Below are 21,982 nucleotides of genomic sequence, written 5' to 3'. Positions count from 1 at the left end.
GTACACCATCTATGGGAGACCCCAGAAAATTTAAATTTTTGACACTTTAGCACATTTTGGAATTTACTTCTTATATTTTTTATGTATTCTCGGGATGTGGATGATGGGAGCACTCTTGACCTCTGGGTCAGAAGGTTGAGAGTTCAAGGTTCCCTCCAGAGACTTGAGCACATAAGCCAGGCTGACACTGAGGGAGTGCTGCACTGTCACAGGTGCCGCCTTTCAGATGAGATGTTAAACCAAAGCCCCATCTTCCTTCTTGGCTGAATGTAAAAGATCCCACGGCACTATTTGAAGACGAGCAGGACGGTTCTCCCTGGCGTCCTGGCCAGTATTTATTTTCCACAATGATATTACTTTCTTGGGTGCGCACTGTAAAATTTTTCGAATGTAGGAAAATGACGGGCAGGAAAAGACCAGCTGGTCTATCGAGCTCGCCCCACACATATGGTGGCCGGATCATCATGACTAGACACTTCTGAACCCATCCCCTCCCGCAGCCATGTAATCTTCTGGGAGAGGCAAAAAACTTGAGGAAAAACCCAGGGCCAATAAGGGAAAAAGTACTCTAGAAAATTTCTTTCCGACCTCCTCAGGCAATCGCAACCAGTCCAGGAGATAGGAACAGGAGTAGGCCATTCAGCCCCTCGTGCCTGCTCCGCCATTTGATAAGATCATGGCTGATCTGTGATCGAACTCCATATACCTGCCTTTGGCCCATATCCCTTAATACCTTTGGTTGCCAAAAAGCTATCTATCTCAGATTTAAATTTAGCAATTGAGCTAGTATCAATTGCCGTTTGCAGTAGAGAGTTCCAAACTTCTACCACCCTTTGTGTGTAGAAATGTTTTCTAATCTCGCTCCTGAAAGGTCTGGCTCTAATTTTTAGACTGTGCCCCCTCCTAAAATCCCCAACCATTGGAAATAGTTTCTCTCTATCCACCCTATCTGTTCCCCTTAATATCTTATAAACTTCGATCAGATCACCCCTTAACCTTCGAAACTCCAGAGAATACAACCCCAATTTGTGTAATCTCTCCTCGTAACTTAACCCCTGAAGTCCTGGTATCATTCTAGTAAACCTACGCTGCACTCCCTCCAAGGCCAATATGTCCTTCCAAAGGTGCGATGCCCAGAACTGCTCACAGTACTCCAGGTGCGGTCTAACCAGGGTTTTGTATAGCTGCAGCATAACTTCTGCCCCCTTGTACTCCAGTCCTCTAGATATAAAGGCCAGCATTCCATTAGCCTTATTGATTATTTTCTGCACCTGTTCATGACACTTCAATGATCTATGTACCTGGACCCCTCAATCCCTTTGGACATTCACTGTTTTTAACTTTTTACCATTTAGAAAGTACCCTGTTCTATCCTTTTTTGATCCAAAGTGGATGACCTCACATTTGTCTACATTGAATTCCATTTGCCACAATTTTGCCCATTCACTTAATCTATCAATATCGCTTTGTAATTTTATGTTTTCATCTACACTGCTTACAATGCCACCAATCTTTGTGTCATCGGCAAACTTAGATATGAGACTTTCTATGCCTTCATCCATGTCATTAATAAATATTGTGAATAATTGAGGCCCCAAGACAGATCCCTGCGGGACTCCACTAGTCACATCCTGCCAATGTGAGTACCTTCCCATTATCCCTACTCTCTGTCACCTTTCGCTCAGCCAACGTCCTAACCAAGTCCGTACTTTTCCCTCGATTCCATGGGCTTCTATCTTAGCTAACAGTCTCTTATGTGGGACCTTATCAAATGCCTTCTGGAAGTCCATATAAATAACATCCATTGACATTCCCCTGTCCACTACTTTAGTCACCTCTTCAAAAAATTCAATCAGGTTTGTCCGGCACGACCTACCTTTCACAAATCCATGCTGGCTCTCTCTGATTAACTGAAAATTCTCGAGGTGTTCAGTCACCCTATCCTTAATTATAGACTCCAGCATTTTCCCCACAACAGATGTTAGGCTAACTGGTCTATAATTCCCCGGTTTCCCTCTTTCTCCTTTCTTAAAAAGCGGAGTGACATGTGCAATTTTCCAATCTAGAGGGACAGTTCCTGAATCTAGAGAACTTTGAAAGATTATAGTTAGGGCATCTGCAATGTGCTCACCAACTTCCTTTAAAACCCTGGGATGGAAACCATCTGGTCCTGGGGATTTGTCACTCTTTAGTGCTATTATTTTCTTCATTACTGTTGCTTTACTTATGTTAATTTTATTGAGTCCCTGTCCCCGATTCAATATTAGTTTTCTTGGGATTTCCGGCATGCTATCCTCTTTTTCTACTGTAAATACCGACGCAGAGTAATTGTTTAACATGTCCGCCATTTCCCCATTGTCAATGACAATATCCCCACTTTCAGTTTTTAAGGGGCCAACACTGCTCCTGACCACCCTCTTTTTCCTAATATAACTATAAAAGTTCTTCGTATTGGTTTTGATATCCCATGCAAGTTTCTTTTCATACTCTCTTTTTGTAGCTCTTACTATCTGTTTTGTGACCCTTTGTTGATCTTTGTGGACCAAGTGTTATCTGTAAAACCACTTCCCTTCTATATGATACCATCTCTTCCCCGGTCAAGAACCGGTCCAGCTCCCTTTTGAAGGCAATAGTGAGAGTCAGCACCCACCACATCAGCCAGCAATGTATTCTAGAGGCTCACTTTTCAGTTTTAATGGTTCTTCATGGGAAATATGGCTCAACAAAACAAGAAAAACATTGGACAATTTCACCAATCAAACTGTGTAACTTTCTCTTTGCTCTTCCCAAGAATCTGTAACACGAGAATGCCATTTCCTTCATGCGAATGCTCAAACCATATTTGTTTTCATGGGGAGAGGTGTTTTTTTTTTAAAAATGGTAAATTTTCTGCTCCTGCAGTGATGGTGCACGGCCTTTAAAATTACTGGATGGAAAACAGGTGTTGGTAATGATTCTGACAATTAAAATGTGAGGTTCTCTGGTGGCCCTTCAATTTCCCAGCTCTTTGTTAACTTTGAAAAATAAGCTTCAGGAAGCCTGGTTATATATGGGTTGCCATTTACAACTCCTCTAGACCCATCTTTTGTTTCTTTACTTGTCCCATTACCACCCTCCTTGCCTTGCACCATCATCCCTTTTTTTTTTATTCGTTCATGGGATGTGGGCGTTGCTGGCAAGGCCAGCATTTATCGCCCATCCCTAATTGCCCTTGAGAAGGTGGTGGTGAGCCGCCTTCTTGAACCGCTGCAGTCCGTGTGGTGAAGGTTCTCCCACAGTGCTGTTAGGAAGGTAGTTCCAGGATTTTGACCCAGTGACGATGAAGGAACGGCGATATATTTCCAAGTCGGGATGGCGTGTGACTTGGAGGGGAACGTGCAAATGGTGGTGTTTATGGTCTTTTGTCATTTAATCACTCGTGCCCCATTACTCTCAAGTGTTCTGGTTTTAACAGTTCTTTTAAAATTAATCCAAATTACTAAAATACCTGTACCAGCCCAAACTAAACCTGTTCACTTTTTCTAATGGAATTAAACTAATATTTTAGCTAAATTAGCAATTTTCGATTCTCTTGTAGCTCACACCACAGTTGCGCTTTATCATCCAATCTAGTTCCGCTAGTTTTATCAGTAAAGTAAATAGCACATATCTGACACATTTATTTGAATGTGGTTTAAAGCCAGTTAATTATTAAACAGTACAACGTTGCAGAACTATAACACTGGCAGTATGTTGCTTCAGAACATCTGAAAAGTCTTTATATGTGAACTGAAATTGAAACATTAATATTCAGAATGGCCTCCTTCCGTGCCGTAATCTTTCTATGATTTCTATGAAATCACAGCCCACGTATGCTTTGTTAGTTGGTCACTATTAAGATGAACTTCTGTGCAGGACGTGTTCAATTGAGCATCGTAATCCTAACATGAAATAATGAATTATAACTAAATCTGCAATTTAAAACTTACGTATTCTTAAATCATTCTTAAAAGCTTTATAAAAAATAGTGTTTGAGTCTAATTCCCGTTGTCCGGATCATTTGTTGTTCTGTATTTAATACTTTATGCAAAACCTGAAACCATAATGTGTGTTTTGATCAACTATAGAATCATAGAAAGCTTTTAGCACGGAAGGAGGCCGTTTGGCCCATCGAGTCTGTGCCGGCTCTATGCAAGAGGAATCCAGCTAGTCCCATTCCCCTGCCCTATCCCCGTACCCTGCAATTTTTTTCCTTTCAAGTACTTATCCAGTTCCTTTTTGAAGGCCATGATTGAATCTGCCTCCATCACCCCCTCGGGCAGTGCATTCCAGATCATAACCACTCGCTGCGTTTTAAAAAAAAGTTTTTCCTCATATCACCTCCCCTGCTTTTAATGGCGTCCAGCTATCCATAAACCTCATCCTTATCTTCTGGTCAGGCTTTTCTGTTGACATTACATAGAATATACAGCACAGAAACAGGCCATTCGGCCCAATTGGTCTGTGTCAGTGTTTATGCTCCACATGAGTCTCCTCGCACCCTACTTTTACACTATCACCAAAAGTCAAAATTACCCCCCAATCTTTAATCCTCTGCTGGAAGCAGCTTGGGATGCTTTTCTACATTAAGGATCATTGGTGTTTCTTCTGCTCCTGGGACATTTCTGTGCTAACTCATAAACTTTACTATGAAAGCTGACCGTATTTGCAGTGATGTCTCTTCCCCTTCTGTTACTCCCCTCTGACTCTGACCCCCACTTAGGGTCGCCAACTCTGGTCGGACGTATTCCTGGAGGTTTCATCACGTGACCTCCCACCTCCAACCGCCCCATCCAGTCAAATAGCCTTTTTCTCCCTCCTCTCCAATATTTTTTTATAATTAATAAAATGTTGAAAGGAAATGAAAAAAAAACAACCATTTTTTTTAACGCCCTTATGTTATTTCTCCCGGTGTTGCTCGCAGCAGCGTCCAGGAGATTAATCTTTAATTCCTGGAGATTCCAGAACAATCCTGGACTGTTAGCAACCCTACCCCTCCCCTGCTTCTCTCACGTAGGAACACTGCGGTTATCCAAACCGGTTCTGCCGTAGGTGGTTGGGTGCTTGAGAATGGTCGCTATGTTTTTTTTTACCCTCTCCCTCTGGCGAGAATAGAATTTTCCTTCCGATGTTTGTTCAGACTCGTTGCAAACGCAGCCCCCTCCGTTGAAGGAACTGGCCGCGAGCAGGTTGGACGCGGCCCGTGTGCGGGGGGATGGTAGTCGCTCCTGCTCCTGCTCCCTGCCTCTCTTACGCGGTCTAGTCCACGCCCGGGTGGCCCTGGAGAAGGAGCACGTGGCGTCTGCACGATAGGCTTGAGGCCACCCGCGACCGGTGGGCAGCGCAGGCCCCGGAAGGCGTGATGGGAACTGGGTGAAATATTATTTCATTTTACAAGTTTCCTTTGTTTGATGGTTTAGTTCCTTATTAGTTTTGCCCCTCTATAAAAAGGTAGCTCTCTTGTTTGATGACACTATCTCCTTATGGTTTTATTAGCAAAAGGCACACACACACACACACACACACACAGTGTCTGAGGTCGGTGGGCAGGTACACAGAGCGCTGCTGGTGGTGTCCCTCCCACCTCTCTTGCTGGTGTCTGCCTGTATGGTCAGGAGTGAAAGGCTGAAGTGGAAAAGATCATTAACAGGTATTGGGGGCAGTTTGGCAATTCAAGGGAAAGGATCACAGATTATTTCCTAATTTTTTTTTTAAAAGGATAAGAGTTGCACACATTGCAGGGGAGGGACTGATCCTTGTACTTTCTACCTTGGGGTCACCAGACCCCTGACTTGACTCATTTGTCCAAGTGCCCGTGATTTTGAGCTGTCGAGTCTGGCTGGGTCTCCCCTGGCGGGGTGGCGAGACTGGGCTCCCGGTCCATGTTAGCCCGACTGGGCGAGACTGAGCTCTCCACCCCGGTCTCCGGCTCGGCTTCCCTGCTGCCCGGCACGGCTCGGGAGTGAGTTTAATGACCCAACTCTCAGGCAGTGCCTGGTCCTCCGAGCTGGCTTCTCCGAGAAGAAGAGGCAGCGGGATAAATGGGTAACATCAGCATGAAGTTTATCGACACTGCTTTGGTGAAAGCATTTAAAGGTTTCCAGTAGGAGGGTACATCAGGTGGAGGAAATACACATCAAAGTCCAGCAATCTCTGTAAATCACAGAGGAAAGACAGGTTAACGCTTCGGATGGAGCCCCTGGGCTAAAACTGGGAGATAAGGAGCCCTAAATGGGGCTGAACAAAGCAAGGGAGAGGACAACATGTAGGGGGCATGAAGTCTGATCTTCTGGTCCATCTACTCTTGAAGGATTAGCCTGCTTTCCTCTTTACAGATGGTGACCATGATGTGGAGATGCCGGTGATGGACTGGGGTTGACAATTGTAAACAATTTTACAACACCAAGTTATAGTCCAGCAATTTTATTTTAAATTCACAAGCTTTCGGAGGCTTCCTCCTTCCTCAGGTGAACATTTCCAATAACGTTCACCTGAGGAAGGAGGAAGCCTCCGAAAGCTTGTGAATTTAAAATAAAATTGCTGGACTATAACTTGGTGTTGTAAAATTGTTTACAGATGGTGACTATAAGGACACTAAGGGAGTCAAGGGATAGTGCTGGAAAGTGGAGATCGAAGATCAGCCATGATCTTATTGAATGGCGGAGCAGGCTCGAGGGGCCGTATGGCCGACTCCTGCTCCTATTTCTTATGTTCTTATGATTGATCGGTGTATTTTCAACATTTCTTCTCCCCGTTTCAGATTTTCAGTTTTTAAAAAAAAATTGTAGTTGCTGGACCTTTATTTGGTAGAAGGGGATTGGTATGGGAAGTTGATTTAAGGCACCTTTACTTGTTTAAATTTCATTCTTGGGGTATGGGCATCTCTGGCAAAGCTGGCATTTATTGCCCATCCCTAATTGCCCTTGAGAAGGTGGTGGTGAGCCGCCTTCTTGAACCGCTGCAGTCCGTGTGGTGAAGGTTCTCCCACAGAGCTGTTAGGAAGGGAGTTCCAGGATTTTGACCCAGCGACGATGAAGGAACAACAACAACTTGCATTTATACAGCGTCTTTAACGTGGTAAATCGTCCCAAGGCGTCCCAGGAGTGATTATCAAACAAGATTTGACACTGAGCCACAGAGGGACATATTAGGACATGTGACCAAAAGCTTGGTCAAAGAGGTAGGTTTTAAGGAGCGTCTTAAAGAGGCGGAGAGGTTTAGGGAGGGAATTCCATAGGTTAGGACCTAGGCAGATGAAGGCACGGCCACCCGTGGTGATGTGATTAAAATCGGGGATGCGCAAGAGGCCAGAATTGAAGGAGCGCAGAGATCTCAGAGGATTATAGAGCTGGAGGAGGTTACAGAGATAGAGAGGGAGCGAGGCCATGGTGGGATTTGAAAACAATGATGAGACTTTTAAATATCGAGGCGTTGCAGGACCAGTAGCCAATTGTTTGATAACGCTCCTGTGAAGTGCCTTGCGACGTTTTACTACATTAAAGGCGCTATATAAATGCAGGTTGATGATCATCATTTGAACCTGGAGTTCGAATTAATGCCTTAAATTCAATGGTAGTTGGGATGCTACGTTTGGCTGCAACACCAACTGGTTAGGATGGGGAGCAGTCAGCCACGGGTCCCGGTCCTGATCACGATCCTGTGTCCCCTGCTAGAATGTACATGTGTGTAATGTCAAATGAGGACAGGATCCGATGCAACTTGTACTGCCCTCCATAGTGGAATAGCCTGTTAACAACCGGCTTCTAGGCTGATGTGAAAAATAGCCTCTTGGATGAAGTACCGGAGGGGGCTATTCTATTTGAAGATGCAACTAGTGCAGGAGTTACAGTATGGCCCGTTTTTGTTTGAAATGTGCTGGATTTACGCAAGGAATGAACCTAACTTAAGGCGTGATGGTAGACAGCTCTCCTGAGATATTGAGTTAGATATTACCACTTTGAAATCACTGGCTCAGATCGGTTCCTTTTTGAATATACTGTAAAATGGGTTGTTTTTGTGAATTTCATATTTGCCTCTTTCACGGAGACAGACACGGCCAGGTGTGAAGAATTGTGCGTGGGGAAACCTCGGGCTATTCTGGGATTTGAAGCGGGGATGGGGGGGGGGGGGGGAAGGAAGACATAACCCATACCAAAGAAAATTAGGTGGGTGGGGGGCAGGAGGGGGAGAAGCAAGAAATGATGTCCTTCGTTCCTCTTCCTACATTACAACATGGACTACACTTCAAAAGCACTTCATTGGCTGTAAAGCGACTTGGGACGTCCTTTTTTTCATATTCGTTCATGGGATGTGGGCGTCGCTGGCGAGGCCGGCATTTATTGCCCATCCCTAATTGCCCTTGAGAAGGTGGTGGTGAGCCGCCTTCTTGAACCGCTGCAGTCCGTGTGGTGAAGGTTCTCCCACAGTGCTGTTAGGAAGGGAGTTCCAGGATTTTGACCCAGCGACGATGATGATGACGTCCTGAGGTGAAAGGCGCAATATAAATGCAAGTCTTTTTTTCTCTTTCTTGCTTTCCCCACCTATCCCTTGTGATTGCAACAATGGCTAGTTTGTTGCCAAAATAAAGCTACTATAAATCTTTGTCCTGGTGATCATGCAGGTGGGGTGAGGAAGTCCAGAACAAGGGGGCGTAACCTTAAAAGTAGAGCTAGGCCATTCAGGGGTGATGTCAGGAAGCACTTCTTCACACAAAAGGTAGTGCAAATCTGGAACTCTCTTCTCCCAAAAAGCCGATAAGGCTGTAGAGTCAGTTAAAAATTTCAAAACTGAGATTGATAGATTTTTGTTAGGTAAGGGCATTAAGGATTACGGAACCAAGGCGGGTAGATGGAGTTAAGATACAGATTAGCCATGATCTAATTGAATGGCGGAACAGGCTAGAGGGGCTGAATGGCCTTCTCTTGTTTCTTTGTTCCTATATACCTGGGTATTGGCAAAAATAAAATCATTTGTAATTTCCTCTGACCTTCCTGCGGAAAATGCAGCCCCGGCGTTTCTCACTCGTTTAATTTTATGTTGAGATTTTGTGTGTTTTGAGTCTGTGGTGGCTTTTAAGTATTGATGCCAATTGTACATGTACCAATGTGTATCCCTCAGCGCTCTCACCTCTGAGTCAGAAGATCGTGGGTTCAAATCTCACTCCAGAGACTTGAGCACAAAATCTAGGCTGACACTCCAGTGCAATACTGAGAGAGTGCTGCACTGTCGGAGGTGCCATCTTTCGGATGAGACGTTAAACCAAGGCCCTGTCTGACCTCTCAGCTGGACGTAAATGTTGACATGAGTGTTGCATTCAAATGTTTGATACAATTACTGGACGATTATCACAATATTAATCTTCAGTGAATTATTGGGAAATAACATTGCCGTATATTTGGAAGTGGGTAATACCCTCATATGAATTACCTGATATCTTCTCATTGTACAGCGACAGCTTTCCAGTCCCATGCTGTAACACATTACCTGTTTATTCTGCTTTGGGGCCAACCAAATGGTTTTTCCCAGAACATTTTGGGGACAAGGGCAGCAGGTGCATGGGAACACCATCACCTCCAAGTCACATGCTATCCCGATTTGGACAAATATCGCTGTTCCTTTATCGTCGCTGGGTCAAAATCCTAGCACTCCCTACCTAACAGCACTGTGTGAGTACCTTCACCACATGGACTGCAGAGGTTCACCACCACCTTCTCAAGGGGCAACTAGGGATGGGCAATAAATGCCGGCCTTGCCAGTGATACTCATATGCCGAGAATGAATTTAAAAAAGGAAATGCACATTTCTACGTTTTCTTCTCATTCATTTTTTTCCCTCTCTCTTTCACACCCGTATGTATGTATGTCTTTCTCAGCAGCTCTTTGATTTCCATCTTGGACAGCACCTTTAAGAAGATGAATTAAATCAGTGGGCTTGTCTTGGCATTCTTTTCCCAATTGAGCTCATGTCATTGTGGAAGGTTTAGCTCCATGACCGCAAATAGATGAAGATTTTGAACCCAACTTTGGCCACTGTGTGGCATTTTGAAAAATACTATTTTAAAATCCTCTGTGGCCTCGCCCTTCCCATTCTCTGCAACCTCCTCTAAGCCTCCGAGATCTCTGCGTTCCTCCAATTCTGGCCTCTTGCGAATCGACAATTTTCATCACTCCACCATGGGCGGCCATTCCTTCAGCTGCTTAGACCCTAAGCTCTGGAATTCCCTCGCTAAACCTCTCTACCTCTCTATCCTCCTTTACGACCCTCCTTAAAACCTACCTCTTTGACCAAGCTTTTGATCACCTATCCTAATATCTCCTTATGTGGCTCGGTGTCAAATTTTGTTTGATAATTGCTCCTCTGAAGCGCCTTGGGACATTTTACTACGTTTATAAGCGCTATATAAATGCAAGTTTTTGTTGTTAACAAAGGAGGCTGTTGTAAATGTTTAACTGTAGAATTTTCATCAACCTTTATATATTTACATGCATGATCAGCTACGGTCGTGTTGGACTGAATATCTGGTGCAACTGCCTGGTTGTTTGGATTCCTCTTTCCAAATTAAATATTTTCAAACATATTGTTCAAGTGGTTCTGCATATCTGTTTTTGGTCAAAGTGACTGAAAAACTGGTTTTCCTTTTCAAAGCAAATGTGGAAGTAATTTGCTGTTGCAGTCAGTATTTTTATATTATGTTGATTCTGGACAGGGTTGCACATTTCCATTATAGAATCATAGAGTGATACAGCAAGGAAGGAGGCTATTCGGCCCATCGTGTCTGTGCCGGCTCTTTGAAAGAGCTATCCAATTAGTCCTACACCCCCTGACCTTTCCCCGATAGCCCTGCAATTTTCTCCCCTTCAAGTATTTATCCAATTCCCTTTTGAAAGTTACTATTGAATCTGCTTCCACCGCCCTTTCAGGCAGTGCATTCCAGATCATAACAACTCCCCCTAAGTAAATCTTTTTTCCTCATGTCACCTCTGGTTCTTTTGCCGATTACCTTCAATCTGTTTCCTCTGGTTAACGACCCTTCTGCCACCGGAAACAGTTTCTCCATTATTTACTCTTATCAAAACTGAGGGATTATCAACATTAAAAAAAAGCCATTTGGCAATAGAGTTCGGGCTTTTCTAGAGGGAAGGCAGAAGTGAAAGTCCGCACATGAAAGGAACATTTAAGGGTCAGGCTAAAGCTTTGATGTACTCTGCGTTTTGGCTTTTAGCACGCATAGCCAGGGTAAGCGACATGGTGAGTCATGACATCCTGTGAATTTCTGCATTCACCCTCGAGCAACCCACATCTGCAATTTTACATCAAATAAAAACCGGACAGGCAGTGAAATCACTGGACTCGGAGCAGATCTGACGGAGCACAAGTCGCTCTTTGTTTTAAAGCTGTTTAAAACAAATGTTGGGGAATGAATGCTTTGGGTTTAACGCTCTTCACAGGAAACAACTGGGCACAGGCATGTCAGAAAATAGCTTGTCTTTGGACCAAGCGACGGACTTTCAATGCATCACCAGCCCGAGTGTGGACTCAACGACTGAAGAGAGGAGGCTGCGAGAGGACCTCAACTTTTTCTTCATGAGCCCATGTGAAAAATACAGAGCCAGGCGCCAATTCCCTTGGAAGCTTTGCTTGCAAATTCTGAAAATAGTCATGGTAACGACACAGGTAACAAACATTTTTGACACTAATAAATGTACCTAATGTTCCTAGCTATGAGTTTTTAAGCAATCCATATGTACTGAGTTAAAGGGGCCTGTTGAGATGAAGTTGACGATCTTGTCATCAGGGTCATCTACCCATTTAATCCCACCTATATATATATATATATAAACTATAGTTATGAGGGAGGTGTTGAGATACGGGGACTATTTCCACCGGTGCAGTGAAGGCTATGAGGAGATTTAAGAGATATTTATAATTATGAAAAGTTTTACATAGAATGTACAGCACAGAAACAGGCCATTCGGCCCAACTGGTCCATGCCAGTGTTTATACTCCACGCGAGCCACCTCCCACCCCTCTTCGTCTAACCCTACCAGCATAACCTTCAATTCCTTTCTCCCGCATGTGTTTTCTAGCATCTATTCTATTTGCCTCAACTACTCCTTGTGGGAGCGAGTTCCACATTCTCACCACTCTCTGGGTAAAGACATTTCTCCTGAATTCCCTATTGGATTTATTAGTGCCTATCTTATATTTGTGGCCCCGAGTTTTGGTCTCCCCCACAAGTGGAGACATCTTCTCTACGTCTACCCTATCAAACCCTTTCATAATCTTAAAGACCTCTATCTAAAGTATCTAAACTAAAAGTTTTGATAGACTGAATGTTTTCTCTAGTCGGGAGCCAGTGACGAAGGGTGATTAATTTAAAATCTTCAGAGAGTGAGGAGTAAGATTAGGTTAAATTTCTTTCATAGTAGGTTGTTAGAGCATTTGGATAAATATTTGAAGGAAAGGAAGATACTGGGCTTATGGGCACAGAGCAGAGCAGTGGGATTAATCTTGGATTGATCTAGTAAAGAAGCTAGCACAGACACAAAGGGCCAAATGGCAACCTTTTGTGCTTTAAGCTTCTATAGTTCTATAGAGAGATGACCAAGATTCTGTTGACTGATTGTGGCTTGAGATAGGATGCAACTTGTATAGAACCTTGGTTAGACCTCACTGCTGGCAACAGTTCTGGTCTCCATTGGAGATGGTGCAAAAAAAGATTTACTAGGATGATACCAGATCTGAGAGGTTATACCTATCAGGAAAGATTAAGCAGGCTGGGTCTCTTTTCTCTAGAAAAGAGAAGTCTGAGGGGTGACCTGATAGAGGTCTTTAAGATTATGAAGGGATTTGATAGGGTAGACGTAGAGAAAATGTTCCCACTTTGGGGGGGAGACCAGAACTAGGGGCCATAAATATAATTTAGTCACTAATAAATCCAATAGAGAATTCAGGAGAAACGTCTTTACCCAGAGAGTGGTTAAAATGTGGAACTTGCTACCACAAGGAGTAGTTGAGGTGACTAGCATAGATGCATTTAAGGAGAAGCTAGATAAACACATGAGGGAGAAAGGAATAGGAGGATATGCTGATAGGGTGAGATGAAGTGGGTAGGAGGAGGCTCGTGTAGAGCATAAACGCCGACAGAGACCAGTTGGGCCGAATGGCCTGTTTCTGTGCTGTACATTCTATAATTCTGTGTAATTCTATGTAACTATCAAAAAAGATTGAGCAGGATGGGGCTCCCTTCTCTGAGGAGGAGACCTTTAAAAATTATGAAGGGGTTCAATAGGGGAGAAGATCGAGAAACTGTTTCCACTTATTTGTGAGCCCAGAACAAGGGGGGGGGGGTTCATAAATATTAGATAGCCACTAATGGATTAAATAAAGGAATTTAGGAGGAATTTCTTTATATACACACAGTGCGGAGAATGTGGAACTGGCTGCAACATGAAGCAGATACCATTGAAATATTTGAGGGGAGGCTTGCTGCATACATGAGGAAGAAGGGAATAGAGGGATATGGGGGTAGGATGGGAAGAGGTCATTAGAGTGGGGGGGAGGCTTGTATGCGCCATAGACCAGTTGGCCCAAATGGCCTGTTTCTGGGCTGTAGATTCTATGTAATACTACCAGATGTGTAGTATTAGGATCGGTTCCAGTTTTAGGATACATTTGTTGGTGCATCCAGTCGACGCAGAAGGCGGAGACGAGTGTGATTTCCAAGCTCGCAATGGACGATGCACTGAATCGATAAATCAGATTTTAATATGAGGCAAGGTATGGTTGATATAGACTGAGCCAGTGTGCACATTGGACCTTTATAACGCTGCTGACTTTTTCCCCCCCCCCCCTCTCGAATTCGCTCTTCTCCCCCACCACTCACCCGGCCCTCACAAGGCATTGGCTGTCGCTGTGGGATGATCCTATAGGCACCAAAAGCCTTTCAGCAACTCTTCCGAGGGGTCATGCTTCATGCTTGCACCCAGACCAGGTTATTGTACCACGGGGAAGCATCGCAGCTAAACCCCACGTCCACTCCGCCACAATTTCCAGCCGGCGTCACTGGATAACAATCAGGAGCTCCACCTCCACCCCTTTCTGCAGCCCGTGAGAGGCCAGTGGCGACGGCCCTCGATTGCTGCCCTAGCTGAGATCGGCTAACTTGGAACAAAATCAGGAATTGCACTTGCGGCCTTCTGGTCTGTACGGCTTTAATACTGCACCTAGTGGTGACGTTACCCAGGAAACCAGCAATTGGTGTTGCTTACCAAGCTTGTGTTAGCCTGTCCGCTTCATATGTTTTTATTAGGAGTTAAATATGAAAACCTTCCCTCCCCACAAAGATATAATTCCCTGTTGTGCAACGGGAGATACTAGAATTCAGGCGGCTAATTTCCTATCTGCTGGAGCGGGATACGTGATCATTTTATTATTTGTTTTAACAATTATCGGTGCAGCATTTCACTGCTCAACTTTGATCACAATGACTCAGCACTGGCTTCAAGTCCGTTGCTATCTGTGATTGGTGTATTTTTCTGGCAGGTTTCAGGCCTCTCCTCCTCCCTTTTGGCACAGGATGTGTTTTGCTGGTTGGAGCAGTGTTAGACACTGCCAAGTAGCAAACTGTGCGATTGTAAACAGCTAAGGGGATACAAGTGACCTGTCTTCATAGTCCCTTGGCATTGAATAAAGGCACGATATGAGGAAGCAGGCTGATTATTGGGCCAGCATGAGCACAATGAATCGCGTTAGTGCCTTTTAATTATCCCTGACCATCTGCTACAGATACAGTAGTTCCAAGTTTTTTTTTTTCCCTTTTTTTCATTCACTCGTGTCCTGTTTTAAAAAGTAACTGGCAGTATGTCAGGCTAAGGTGATTGTGCAAAGTATGTGATTAGCAACTGAGACTTTCTCCCAGACCTTTTTGGTTTCACAGCATTTGCATTGAGCACCTGGTCGAGGAAATGCAAGTTACACGATTTTTTAAAAATCGTTCTCGGGATGTGGGCGTCGCTGGCCAGGCCGGTATTTATTGCCCATCCCTAGTTGCCCTGAGAAGGTGGTGGTGGGCTGCTTTCTTGATCCACTGCATTGTAGCACTTTTGATACAACTGAATGTATTGCCAGGCCACTTCGGAGGGCAGTTAAGAGTCAACCACGTTGCTGTGGGACTGGAGTCACATACAGGCCCAGACCGGGTAAGGACGGCAGGTTTCCTTCCCTAAAGGGCATTCGGACAATCCGACAGCTTCCTGGTCTCTTTATATTTCCAGATTTTAAAAAAAACTGAATTCAAATTCTCATACTGCAATGGTGGGATTTGAATTCGCAATCTTTTGGATTATTAGTCCAGTATCAATAACCACTACACTATCACACCCACGATTATAACCAGGTCCTTGGGACTCAAGGTAGACGCTGTGTCAAAAATGAAGCAATGTAAGGAATCTTACAACACCAGGTTATAGTCCAACAATTTTATTTTAAAATCACAAGCTTTCGGAGATTATCTCCTTCGTCAGGTGAGTGAGTGAAAGGTTCTCAAATCGCATATCTTATATTATATCTTATATCTAATATTATATCTTATATCTTATATCTAATATAAGATATCTAATATTATATCTTATATCTTATATCTAATATAAGATATCTTATATTATATCTTATATCTTATATCTAATATAAGATATGCGATTTGAGAACCTTTCACTCACTCACCTGACGAAGGGGATAATCTCCGAAAGCTTGTGATTTTAAAATAAAATTGTTGGACTATAACCTGGTGTTGTAAGATTCCTTACATTTGTCCACCCCAGTCCATCACCGGCATCTCCACATCAAAAATGAAGCAGTTCTGCTTGTTTTAGTTTTGTAGAGTTTCCTTTAATTCAGTCACCAGTCATGTGAAGTTTAAAAAAAAAACTAGCTATGGCCAGAATCTTGTCCCAAGCTTAACTTGATATGAATGTTCTAAGGTTCGTCTTTGTCTGAGGAGCTTGAGGGAGGAGCCGAGCTGCTTTCAGACGCGGACAGCGTGATTTTTTTCGGGTGTGTGTACGACGTTTCAAATATGCCCAATTGTCATTCAAACCCAGGGAGTCCAGGTAACTGCTGTTGGGAGTTCCAGATAAGGAGCTGTAGTTGTTCGAATCTGAGAATCGGTTTGGAATTTCCAAGAGGTGTGGTTCAGATTGGCAAAGATCCCACAGTGCCAGGAAAGACAAGAAAAGAAACACTGTGTAGAAAAGTTATGTGTAAAAGAATAGCTTGGCATTTAGACTCCAACCTTTTGTTTTCCTATTGAGGAGCTAGATTGAAGGGTTTTTACTATAGAGTATTGGATTACATAGAATGATACAGCACAGACGGAGGCCATTCAGCCCGTCGTGCCTGTGCTGGCTCTTTGAAAAAGCTATTTAATTATTCCCGCTCCACAGCTCTTTCCCCATAGCCCTGCAAATTTTTCCCCTTCAATATAGATATCAAGTTACTATTGAATCTGCTTCCCACCACCCTCTCAGGCAGTGCATTCCAGATCAGAACAGCTCGCTGCGTAAAAAAAATTCTCCTCATCTCCCCTCTGGTTCTTTTGCTGATTACCTTAAATCTGTGTCCTCTGGTTACCGACCCTCCTGCCACTGGAAACAGTTTCTCCTTATTTACTCTCTCAAAACCCTTCGTGATTTTGAACACCTCTATCAAAGCTCCCTTTAACCTTCTTTGCTCTATGGAGAACAATCCCAGCTTCTCCGGTCTCTCCACGCAACTGAAGTCCCCTATCCCTGATGCCATTCCAGTAAATCTAAACATTTCTGTTATTTATTTGCTTGTCGGCCTTTTGTTAAAGAAATCAACTCAATATGAGCGGCGGGAGAGAGCGAGACCAGAGCGGGGATATAAACAGCGCGGAGAGAGCGAGAGTTCAGTCGGTGAGCGGCGGGAGAGAGCGAGACCAGAGCGGAGATATAAACAGCGCGGAGAGAGCGAGAGTCCAGTCGGTGAGCGGCGGGAGAGAGCGAGACCAGAGCGGGGATATAAACAGCGCGGAGAGAGCGAGAGTCCAGTCGGTGAGCGGCGGGAGAGAGCGAGACCAGAGCGGGGATATAAACAGCGCGGAGAGAGCGAGAGTCCAGTCGGTGAGCGGCGGGAGAGAGCGAGACCAGAGCTTACTCTGAGAGCGAGACTCTGAGACCAGCGGCAGAGTTCAGGGTGACGTCACCAGTCAGAAAGTGACACGGCACAGGGGAGGCAGCTGATTGGTGAGTAGGTTCAGGTGAGTATTTCTACCATTTTACTGTAAGTAAAGTAATAAGAAAGGGAAGATCTGCAGGTTTTATAGCAGATAGTGTTTTTTTTTTAGTGAACCTAGGTCCCTAGTATAGTTAACATTTTCTAATTTCAACGTAATTTAAAAGGGGTAACTAAGCTAAGGCAAGTCATGGCAGCAGACCTCGCACCCGTGATATGCTCCTCCTGCAAGATGTGGGAAGTCATGGACACTACCAGTGTCCCTGCCGACCATGTGTGCGGGAAGTGTGTCCACCTGCAGCTACTGACCGATCGTATCTCGGAGCTGGAGCTGCGGGTGGACTCACTGTGGAGCATTCGCGATGCAGAGAAACTCGTGGATAGCACGTTTAGCGAGTTGGTCACACCGCAGGTAAAGGGTATACAGGCAGGAAGTGAATGGGTGACCACCAGGAAGAGTAAGAGATGCAGGCAGGTAGTGCAGGGGTCCCCTGTGGCCATCCCCCTCTCAAACAGATATGCCACTTTGGATGCTGTTGGGGGGGATGACTTATCAGGGGAAGGCAGCAGCAGCCAACTTCCTGGCACCACGGGTAGCTCTGCTGCACAGGCTGGGAGGAAAAAGAGTGGCAGAGCTATAGTGATAGGGGACTCAATTGTAAGGGGAATAGACAGGCGTTTCTGCGGCCGCAACCGAGACTCCAGGATGGTGTGTTGCCTCCCTGGTGCAAGGATCAAGGATGTCTCGGAGCGGCTACAGAACATTTTGGAGGGGGAGGGCGAACAGCCAGCTGTCGTGGCGCACATAGGCACCAACGATATAGGTAAAAAAGGGGATGAGGTCCTAAAAGCAGAATATAGGGAGTTAGGAGGTAAATTAAAAAATAGGACCTCAAAGGTAGTAATCTCAGGATTGCTGCCAGTGCCACGTGCTAGTCAGAGTAGAAATAGGAGGATATTTCAAATGAATACGTGGCTAGAGGAATGGTGCAAGGGGGAGGGATTCAAATTCCTGGGACACTGGAAACGGTTCTGGGGGAGGTGGGACCAGTACAAACCGGATGGTCTGCACCTGGGCAGGGCCGGGACCGCTGTCCTAGGAGGAGTGTTTGCTAGTGCTGTTGGGGAGGGTTTAAACTAAAGTGGCAGGGGGTTGGGAACCTGAGCAGGGAGAGAGAGGAAAGCGTAACAGGAAGGGACAGAAGGTATGGAGTAATAGGTAAAGTGTTAAAAAAGGAAAAAGCAGGAACTAAGCGTCACAAAACAGATTTGAAAGTTCTTTATCTGAATGCACGTAGCATTCGTAATAAAATGGACGAGTTAACGGCACAAATAACTACGTATGGGTATGATCTTGTGGCCATTACAGAAACATGGCTGCAGGGTGACGACGACTGGGAATTAAATATGCCAGGGTATTTAACAATCAGGAAGGACAGGCAGGAAGGAAGGGGAGGTGGGGTGGCTATGTTAATAAAGGAAGGAATCACTGTAATACAGAGAAATGATATTGGGACAAAGCATCAAGATAATGAAACAGTTTGGGTGGAGATAAGGAATAATAAGGGAAAAAAAACATTAGTGGGCGTAGTATATAGGCCTCCTAATAGTTGCAACTCTGCTGGAAGAAGTATTAATCAGGAGATAGTCGGGGCATGTAATAAGGGAACAGCCATAATTATGGGGGATTTTAATTATCATATTAACTGGACAAATCAAATTGGGCAGAGCAGCCTTGAGGACGAGTTCATTGAGTGCATCAGGGATGGATTTCTTGAGCAGTATGTAACTGATCCTACAAGGGGGCAGGCAACCTTGGACCTGGTCCTGTGTAATGAGTCAGGATTAATTAATAATGTCCTAGTTAAGGATCCCCTTGGAACGAGCGACCACAACATGGTTGAATTCCATATCCAATTAGAGGGTGAGAAGGTTGATTCTCAAACAAGCGTACTGAGCTTGAATAAAGGAGACTATGATGGTATGAGAGCGGAATTGATTAAAGTGGACTGGGAAAATAGATTAAAGGGTAAGACGGTACATGAGCAGTGGTGTTCATTTAGGGAGTTATTTTACAACTTTCAAAATAAATATATTCCACTGAGGAAAAAAGGGTGTAAAAGAAATGACAGCCATCCGTGGCTAAGTAAAGAAATCAAGGATAGTATCCGACTAAAAACAAGGACATATAAGGTAGCCAAACTTAGTGGGAGGATAGAAGATTGGGAATTCTTCAAAAGACAGCAAAAAGTAACTAAAGGATTGATTAAGAAAGGGAAGTTAGATTATGAAAAGAAATTAGCAAAAAATATAAAAACAGATAGCAAGAGTTTCTATAGTTATATAAAAAGAAAAAGGGTGGCTAAGGCAAACATAGGTCCCTTAGAGGATGAGACCGGGAAATTAATGGTGGGAAACATGGAGATGGCAAAAATGCTGAACAAATATTTTGTTTCAGTCTTTACAGTAGAGGACACTAAGAATATCCCAACACTGGACAAACAGGGGACTCTCGGGGGGGAGGAGCTAAATACGATTAAAATCACTCAGGAGATGGTACTCAGTAAAATAATGGGACTCAAGGCGGATAAATCCCCTGGACCTGATGGCTTCCATCCTAGGGTCTTGAGGGAAGTGGCAGTAGGGATTGTGGATGCTTTGGTGATAGTTTTCCAAAATTCCCTGGACTCAGGAGAGGTCCCGGCAGATTGGAAAACTGCTAATGTAACACCGTTATTTAAAAAGGGTAGTAGGCAGAAGGCTGGAAATTATAGGCCAGTTAGCTTAACATCTGTGGTGGGTAAAATTTTGGAGTCTATTATTAAGGAGACAGTAACGGAACATTTAGATAAGCATAATTTAATAGGACAAAGTCAGCATGGCTTTATGAAGGGGAAGTCATGTCTGACAAATTTGCTTGAGTTCTTCGAGGATATAACGTATAGGGTGGATAAAGGGGAACCAGTGGACATAGTGTATTTAGACTTCCAGAAGGCATTCGACAAGGTGCCACATAAAAGATTATTACTTAAGATAAAAAATCACGGGATTGGGGGTAATATTCTGGCATGGGTGGAGGATTGGTTATCGAACAGGAAGCAGAGAGTTGGGATAAATGGTTCATTTTCGGACTGGCAACCAGTAACCAGTGGTGTTCCACAGGGGTCGGTGCTGGGTCCCCAACTCTTTACAATCTATATTAACGATTTGGAGGAGGGGACCGAGTGCAACATATCAAAATTTGCAGATGATACAAAGATGGGAGGGAAAGTAGAGAGTGAGGAGGACATAAAAAACCTGCAAGGGGATATAGACAGGCTGGGTGAGTGGGCGGAGATTTGGCAGATGCAATATAATATTGGAAAATGTGAGGTTATGCACTTTGGCAGGAAAAATCAGAGAGCAAGTTATTTTCTTAATGGCGAGAGACTGGAAAGTACTGCAGTACAAAGGGATCTGGGGGTCCTAGTGCAAGAAAATCAAAAAGTTGGTATGCAGGTGCAGCAGGTGATCAAGAAAGCCAACGGAATGTTGGCTTTTATTGCTAGGGGGATAGAATATAAAAACAAGGAGGTATTGCTGCAGTTATATAAGGTATTGGTGAGACCGCACCTGGAATACTGCATACAGTTTTGGTCTCCATACTTAAGAAAAGACATACTTGCTCTCGAGGCAGTACAAAGAAGGTTCACTCGGTTAATCCCGGGGATGAGGGGGCGGACATATGAGGAGAGGTTGAGTAGATTGGGACTCTACTCATTGGAGTTCAGAAGAATGAGAGGCGATCTTATTGAAACATATAAGATTGTGAAGGGTCTTGATCGGGTGGATGCAGTAAGGATGTTCCCAAAGATGGGTGAAACTAGAACTAGGGGGCATAATCTTAGAATAAGGGGCTGCTCTTTCAAAACTGAGATGAGGAGAAACTTCTTCACTCAGAGGGTGGTAGGTCTGTGGAATTTGCTGCCCCAGGAAGCTGTGGAAGCTACATCATTAGATAAATTTAAAACAGAAATAGACAGTTTCCTAGAAGTAAAGGGAATTAGGGGTTATGGGGAGCGGGCAGGAATTTGGACATGAAGCTGAGTTCGGATCGGTCAATGCCCTGTGGGTGGCGGAGAGGGCCCAGGGGCTATGTGGCCGGGTCCTGCTCCGACTTCTTGTGTTCTTTAGATTTGTGGTTGGGATCAGATCAGCCATGATCTTATTGAATGGCGGAGCAGGCTCGAGGGGCCGATTGGCCTACTCCTGCTCCAATTTCTTATGTTCTTATGTTCTTATGTTTCTACTGGCAGGAGGGTCGGTAACCAAGGGAAACAGATTCAGGATAATTGGCAAAAGAACCAGGAGAGAGACGAAGAATTTTTTTTTACACAGGGAGTTGTTCTGATCTGGAATGCGCTGCCTGAAAGGGCGGTGGAAGCAGATTCAATAATAACTTTCAAAAGGAAATTGGATAAATACTTGAAAAGGAAAGATTTGCAGGGCAATGGGGAAAGAGCAGGGGGAGTGGGACTAATTGGATCGCTCTTTCAAAGAGCCGGCACAGGCACGATGGGCCGAATGGCCTCCTTCCGTGCTGTACCATTCTTTGATAGGCAATAAATGCGGCCTTGCCGGTGTCACCCGAACAATATTTTTTTTAAAAATCATCATGTATTATAGACTTTAGGACTCCTGCGGGAATCCTGACAGATTGGTGGCAGTAGAA

General features: G+C 44.3%; 1 protein-coding gene across 5 annotated transcripts in view; it reads left to right on the top strand.

Annotated features, from left to right (window-relative positions):
• Positions 1 to 21,982, top strand: part of LOC137325098 (mucolipin-2-like) — a 102,628-nt gene that overhangs the window by 10,963 nt on the left and 69,683 nt on the right. For 3 of the 5 annotated variants that reach the window (XR_010963814.1, XM_067989818.1, XM_067989814.1), the window contains exon 1: positions 11,141 to 11,691. Coding sequence is in view for 4 of the 5 variants with exons in the window: in XM_067989818.1 (XP_067845919.1) it covers positions 11,425 to 11,691 (267 nt within the window). In the remaining variant the exon portion in view is untranslated. Of the gene's footprint in view, positions 1 to 11,140; positions 11,692 to 21,982 lie in introns of those variants that run through there. The other 2 variants (XM_067989815.1, XM_067989817.1) reach the window with 2 other exon arrangements.

The sequence above is a fragment of the Heptranchias perlo genome, chromosome 9 (assembly GCF_035084215.1).
Source record: "Heptranchias perlo isolate sHepPer1 chromosome 9, sHepPer1.hap1, whole genome shotgun sequence".
NCBI lineage: Eukaryota > Metazoa > Chordata > Chondrichthyes > Hexanchiformes > Hexanchidae > Heptranchias > Heptranchias perlo.
Note: the sequence above shows the minus strand (reverse complement) of the source record. Positions and strands in the feature narration are given on the sequence as shown.